Source organism: Buceros rhinoceros, unplaced genomic scaffold (genome assembly GCF_000710305.1).
Source record: "Buceros rhinoceros silvestris isolate BGI_N320 unplaced genomic scaffold, ASM71030v1 scaffold31142, whole genome shotgun sequence".
Classification (NCBI taxonomy): Eukaryota; Metazoa; Chordata; class Aves; order Bucerotiformes; family Bucerotidae; genus Buceros; species Buceros rhinoceros.
The window spans coordinates 24,499-31,248 of NW_010397693.1; the positions used below are offsets into that span (position 1 = coordinate 24,499).

The 6,750-nt window shown below is 57.3% G+C and overlaps 1 protein-coding gene across 1 annotated transcript in view; it reads left to right on the top strand.

Moving 5' to 3' along the window:
• Positions 1–6,750, top strand: part of KCNH6 (potassium voltage-gated channel, subfamily H (eag-related), member 6) — a 30,475-nt gene that overhangs the window by 21,898 nt on the left and 1,827 nt on the right. The window contains exons 8-15 of the mRNA XM_010146357.1: positions 206–605; positions 905–996; positions 1,169–1,285; positions 3,176–3,428; positions 3,886–4,079; positions 4,903–5,002; positions 5,267–5,554; positions 6,033–6,213. Of these exons, the coding sequence (XP_010144659.1) occupies positions 206–605; positions 905–996; positions 1,169–1,285; positions 3,176–3,428; positions 3,886–4,079; positions 4,903–5,002; positions 5,267–5,554; positions 6,033–6,213 (1,625 nt within the window). The remainder of the gene's footprint in view (positions 1–205; positions 606–904; positions 997–1,168; positions 1,286–3,175; positions 3,429–3,885; positions 4,080–4,902; positions 5,003–5,266; positions 5,555–6,032; positions 6,214–6,750) is intronic.

Sequence of the window (6,750 nt, forward strand, 5' to 3'; positions counted from 1 at the left end):
GGAAGAGATGTATGGGAGAGAAAGAGAGGGATATGGATGGCTTGATGTAAGAGGTGGATGGCTAGATCTGTGAGGATGGGGGGTGGTTAGTCAGAGGGAGGGACAAGGGATGTCATTGCAGGGGTTTATTACAGGTTTTTATTACAGCTGGGACCTGTGATTTATCTCCTCCTTGCCCCTGAGGTTTCTCACCTCTCCCCTGCAGACCACCACCCTCATTGGCCTCTTGAAGACTGCCCGGTTGCTGCGCCTTGTCCGTGTCGCCCGCAAGCTGGACCGCTACTCCGAGTACGGAGCAGCAGTGCTCTTCCTGCTCATGTGCACCTTCGCCCTCATCGCCCACTGGCTGGCCTGCATCTGGTACGCCATTGGCAACGTGGAGCGGCCCTACATGGAGCACAAGATTGGATGGCTGGACAACCTGGGTGACCAGATCGGCAAGCGCTACAATGACAGTGACCTCTCCTCCGGCCCATCCATCAAGGATAAATATGTCACTGCCCTCTACTTCACCTTCAGCAGCCTCACCAGTGTGGGGTTCGGCAACGTCTCACCCAACACCAACTCCGAGAAGATCTTCTCCATCTGTGTCATGCTCATTGGCTGTGAGTGTTTGCACACGTCCCGCTGTCCCCATCCTTGCTTTGGAGGCTGGAGGGGCTGCGCTGGGGCAGATCAGGGAGAGACCCACCAGGCTGCAGCACGTGGGGTTTTAAGAGAGCATCTCCCTCTGCCTGTGCCTCTTCTGCACAGACAAACGGATGGTGAGACAGAAATAGGAATTTCAGAAATGCAGTGTTCTGGTCTGTGGTAGATACAGGCTTTGGAAACCTCTTGGTCCAGGTCTGAGGTAGTGGGACCCACATCTCCCCGTGTCCGGCTGAGTCCTGCCCTCTCGTTGCAGCTCTGATGTACGCCAGCATCTTTGGCAACGTCTCTGCCATCATCCAGCGCCTGTACTCGGGCACCGCCCGCTACCACACTCAGATGCTGAGGGTCAAGGAGTTCATCCGCTTCCACCAGATCCCCAACCCCCTGCGCCAGCGCCTGGAGGAGTATTTCCAGCACGCCTGGTCCTACACCGTCGCGGAGTAGCGCCAGCATCTTGGCCAACGTCTCGGCCATCATCCAGCGCCTGTACTCGGGCACCGCCCGCTACCACACTCAGATGCTGAGGGTCAAGGAGTTCATCCGCTTCCACCAGATCCCCAACCCCCTGCGCCAGCGCCTGGAGGAGTATTTCCAGCACGCCTGGTCCTACACCAACGGCATCGACATGAATGCGGTGAGTATGAGGCAGGGAAGTCCCATGTCCTCATGGCACCTTGTCCTGAAGGACCCAGAGTCCAGCACTGGGTCCACCCAAATATTTACATCCTTTCAGCCAGGGTTGAGAGGAGGCAGGAGGAGACTTGGGAGGCTGGATGCAGTCTGTCTGCCCGACCACCTCTTGCCCTTTCTCCTTATCCCCTTCTGTCTGTCCATCCCTCCACATCTACCCAGAGCTTTTCTGAGGCCATGATGGCGTTTCTTGTCTGGAGAGCAGGTTTGCTGCCAGCACGCTGGTGAGGAGCTCAGAGCCCCCATCGGCGCCAAGCACTTTCAGGCCGGTGTCTGTTGGTGTCACAGAGCTGCGGAGCCAGTATTGATCCAGCTCCTCTCCACACTGCTGGTTGCTAAGCAAAGTGCATCCCGCTCTCAGCAGCAGGGAAAGGAGGGCATTTAAATAAACCTCGATCCATTTTAATTAGAGCCCGGAGAGGCGGCTGTTTGTTAGCAAAGGGGGGATCAATGGTGGAGCCGTGCTGGAGAGACGCCGTGGCTCCGAGCTTGGCGGGGAAGCTTGTGCCCATGGCGCCAGGGCACCGCGGGGGTGAGGAGGGGGCTCAGCCGGGGAGTTCTGGGCTGGGACAGGATGGCACGACTCAGCTCACAGCTGCGGGGTTCAGTGCACAAAGTGCTGGCTCGGCCGGCTGCAAGGCAGAGAGAGGGAGGAGAAAAGAGAAGGGAAGGAGAGAGATGAGACCTGGTACCCCCTGTCTCTCAGTCCTAGGCAGGCTGTTAGCCCGCTCGTTCCCAGCTCATGCTCCCTTTTTTCCTAAGACTTGATCCTTCTCCATCCTGGGCACTATCAGGACACGGATTTGAATGAATTCCACCTCTCTGTCTTCAGCTGCTGCTGCCTCGTTCAACAACTGGGCAGCGTTTGGGGGGTTGCTGCTGGGAGAGCTTCAAGTTAAACCTCTCCATGGAGGAGACACCCTGGGCTGCCCATTGGTGGCAAAAACTAGAAGCAAAGCCATGGCACCCGACCAAGCATGGGTTCTCCTGGCTTAGTGCGAACCCAGGTCACAAATCCCCTGCGACGAGCTGAGCTTGGGGCTTGGACGTGCTGCCACTCACAGCGATTACTGCTGGATGCCGCTGAGACACAGTGTGATCTAATCAATCATCCCACAGCCTCACCAATTCGCCCACCCCTGATTTCCCAGTAGGGAAACTGAGGCCTGTGAGATCACAACAGAGCTGGGAATGAACCGCGCTCACTAGCCCCAGGCTGGTTGTCCCAGATTTGGCCACCAGCAGGATGTGAGAAGAGAGCAAGGGGGCCCCAGTGGCCACATGCTGCTCTCCAAAAAACCCCAGACCTGGGTGGATTTGACCCGGCACCGTGAGCGTCTTTCCCCGTATTGTGACTTTCACCTTGAGTTCACCTTCAGATTGAGCTATTGTTCAACACGAGGTATTTGCCACGGGTATATTTAGCTGTTGCTGCTCACAACTGGCCCATGCTGCTTCTTGGCGTTCAGGCAGGTGCTGTTTAATTAGGACAGCGCCTCGTTACCGGTTTGTGCTCTCATTCAGCCAAGATTAGTGGGCGTAAAGATGAAAAGGGGCATATGCCACCAGTGGGTATAAATAGCTGGAGCTGGTTGTCATTATTTATTGCTTGGGAGTGCTCTCATCGCTGGCCGCATGCAGTACAAGCCAGGGACAGGCAGGCAGGCGCCCACCAAAGGACAATCAGATGTCCCTAGCTCTGGCTTTCTGGCCTTGGGGGATCCCCATCTGGCCCCACCGTGTCACAGCGCGTGTCATACAGCCTGCCCGGGGCTGCCACAGCGGTCCTTCCCGGGATGCTGGTGTGATGGCATCTCTCCCTCGCTCTTCGCAGGTGCTGAAGGGTTTCCCCGACTGCCTGCAGGCAGACATCTGCCTGCACCTCAACCGCACGCTGCTCCAGAACTGCAAGGCTTTCCGAGGAGCCAGCAAAGGCTGCCTGCGCGCCCTGGCCATGAAGTTCAAGACAACGCATGCGCCGCCCGGAGACACCCTGGTGCACTACGGAGATGTCCTCACCACACTCTACTTCATCTCTCGGGGCTCCATCGAGATCCTCCGGGAAGACATTGTGGTGGCCATCCTAGGTGGAAAAGTCCTTCTTTCCGGGAAGGCGAGGGCCAGTGGGCAAGGAGCAAAGGGTGATGGGTAATGGGTGAAGAGCAGTGCAGAAAGGATGGCAGGCGAGGGGTGAAGGACCTCTCCATGTCCTGGAGAAGGGAAGGTGTGTTCCTCAGCACCTGGCTGGTCACCATACCAGTGGTCAGGGAATGGAGGATCCCCAGTAGATGTCAGGGAGAGGCCACAAAGGAGTGAGGAGAGCAGGCATGGCTCAGCAGTCCCAGCCATCACTGCTGAGCCGCTGCCCTGGCTCAGTCTCCCCATCATGGCTTCATGGTGTAGTCCCTTCTGTCCACAATCAGTGTCAGGCTTGCTGGGCATCCACTTGTCCCAAAGTGAGCCCCAAAGTGAGGTCTGCTGGTCCAGTACATCTGGAACTGGGGTGATGCCCACCTCCTCCTAATGAGCTGTCTGTTGGCACAGGGAAGAACGACATCTTTGGGGAGCCCATCAGCCTCTATGCCCGCCCAGGGAAGTCCAATGCCGATGTGAGGGCGCTGACCTACTGCGACTTACACAAGATTCAGCGGGAGGACCTGCTGGAGGTCTTGGACATGTACCCAGCCTTCTCTGACAACTTCTGGAGCAACTTAGAGATCACCTTCAACCTGCGAGATGTGAGTGCAAGGGCTGTCCCAGGGAGGGATGTGGTCAATGCCTTAAATGTGGCAAGTGGGAGGAAACCAGGATGTCAAGAGGTGCTTCTTACTCAGTTTGGTGGTGGATTGGCCAACATCCATGTTTCCCAAGGCACTTTCCATGGGGTTATGCTTTCCGCCACAGCCCAGCAGGCCCAGGCATACTGCACATTCCTGAGCTCTTCGAAGAAGGTGGCCCCATAAACCATGTCAGTAGTATCTTGCTTTGCAGCACCTGTAAATCGTCTCCAGGACTGCTCCAGCCTGGGAAGTGGGTCACACACATGTTTTGAGACTGCTGAAATAAGAAATGTTCTCACGCTTCACTGAGTTGGTTCCAGCTTCCTCTGAAATCCTTGAAAGACTTGGAGCACTTTTGTCTTTGCTGTTTGACTCTTAAGCTTTATGACTGGACTTTGTCCTTTCCTGATATCTTTGTCAGAGACACTTGCCTGGTAAGACAGAAAAGAAAGTAAAATTCCCTCTATATCCTGTCCCACCTCAGGGTGCTCCTTTCCTCCCCACGGTCCTGACACTCTCAAATCAGAGCACCAAGGATAACCTCTAGGATCCCTTGAGCTATGCCACCAGTCCAGGGGTCAAGGAGTCACAAGGTGGTACAGGGCAGTGATGGAAAGCCAGAACTAGCTGGGGACCAGCCCTAGGAGGATGCTGAATGGACTGTAGCCCCATGGTACCCAGGGCACCTGTGGATGGGACATGGCATCCATGGGTGGACCTTGGTACCCATGGGTGGGTCATGATACCCTTGCTCTGGTGACCAGCCCCTCTCATCTCTCAGGCAGACAGCGTTCCCCGCTCACCTCTCAGTGAGGAATACGACTGCACCTACCGGCGGACTCATCGGCGCACGCACTCCCTTTGCCAGCCCAACAAGCCTGGTGAGTCTCACAGTGACAGCAGAGCCTGGCTTGCAGGGCTGGGGAGCAGTTTAATTACCACCCTGGCAGGTGCCCCAAAGCAGAGGCGGCTGTTGGTGCCTCCATCCCTGCAGACCAGCCTGGATGTCCCACCCTGGGGACACCCACACTGCCTTCCCTCCCTCTCCTTAGGATGCGCCAGCCCTACAGGCACCCTGGAGGGGATGGGGGCTGATTTTGCCATATTTGGTAGTCCCCAAATTAACCTGTTGTGCTGCCCCACAGACCCAGACACGGGCATCTCTGATGCAGAGCAGTATCACACCTACTCAGAGCTCACCAACCCGCAGGACCCGCTGAGCAAGGACCAGTGGGATGACCAGGGCAGCAGCACCACTCCCTGCTCCCAAACCAGCGATGACGAGGCCAAGACTGGCAGCCCTGTGAAAGCTGAGCCCTTTCCCACGTCCAAAAAGGATGATTTTGCTCTGCCCACGCTCAGCCTTGTCACCACAAGCGCTGGTGGCACGGAGGCCGGCAAGCAGGCGGAGGAGAGCAGCCAGTCCTACGCAGGTATCCACGGCCGCAGCCAAAGCTGGCAGGAGGGTGCTGAGGGGTGCTTGGGCGTGGTGGCCTTGTCTTGGGGCAAAGCGAAGCACTCATGCATATTCAAGGCAAGACACGCTTGTGGCCAAGGGTCTTTGCTGCCCTTTGTCCTCAGCAGTTTGTGCTCTGTCCCTCCCGTGCTCTGCCGTTTCTCCCAGCACCCAGGGACCCCTTTGGGGCTGCCTCAAGGGGCCAAATGCTATGTGCCTTGCATAGGCATGTTGGGTGCCAGTATGATGGGTGGTCCATGAGCACCTTGGGTGCCAGGGTAGTGGATCCCCATAGGCACCTCAGGTGCCTGGATGGTGGATTCTCGCTGAGCACCATGTTTGTTAAGGTGATGGCTCTCCGTGAAAGTGTTGGGTGATGGACTCTGGAGCACATCCATGCCAGCGGGGCTGTGGGATGCAAGACAGAAGTGCTAAGATGCCTATTCTCCTCCCAGCCACCCCCCTGGACATCCCCAACATGTTCACTTTCTGGGAGGACCGAAAGCCAAACCACCACCCGGAGCCTCTGCAACACATCTCCTTGGTTCAGAGCTCGCAGGACATGCCCCTGCACAGCGACTGCAGGCCGGGGCAGATCGAGTCCAGGCTAGAGCTTCTGCAGGCCCAGCTCAGCAGGTAGGCAAGTCCCTGGGGCACAGGGTTGGAGAGCACCCAATGGGGCTCTGGGTCATCACCTTCTGCTGCTCTCCAGGGGTGGCTGCAGTGGGCTCTGTATGCAGCAGATGCCACCTCCTGACCCCCTGGAACACTGGGGAGGTGCTGGGAGCACTTTGCAAATGCAGCAGCTTCTCAGATTGCAAGTCCTGGCCCTGGCTGCAGCCCAGCACCTCGTCTGCCACTGTCCCACCAGCCCTGGGATCTGCCACTTTGCCACTGCCTCCAAACTCGATGCAACCGCAGACACAAAACCACCCCCCAGGCTCATGCCCTGAGCCCTTTGCAGCCTCTTCCCATTGCAAAGAGCTGCAAACATCCTCTTGCTCGAGCAAACGAGCCTCATGCACTCTGTTGCCCCCTAAATAAGAAAAAAGACGTGATTTTTGGACGAGAAGGAGGGGCTCACACCAGAGACGCGGGTTTAAAGGCCGCCAGCAGCACGCACACGAGCGGCTGGCCCCCCCGCCCCCGGCTGTTACCCCCAGGGGGAACTTC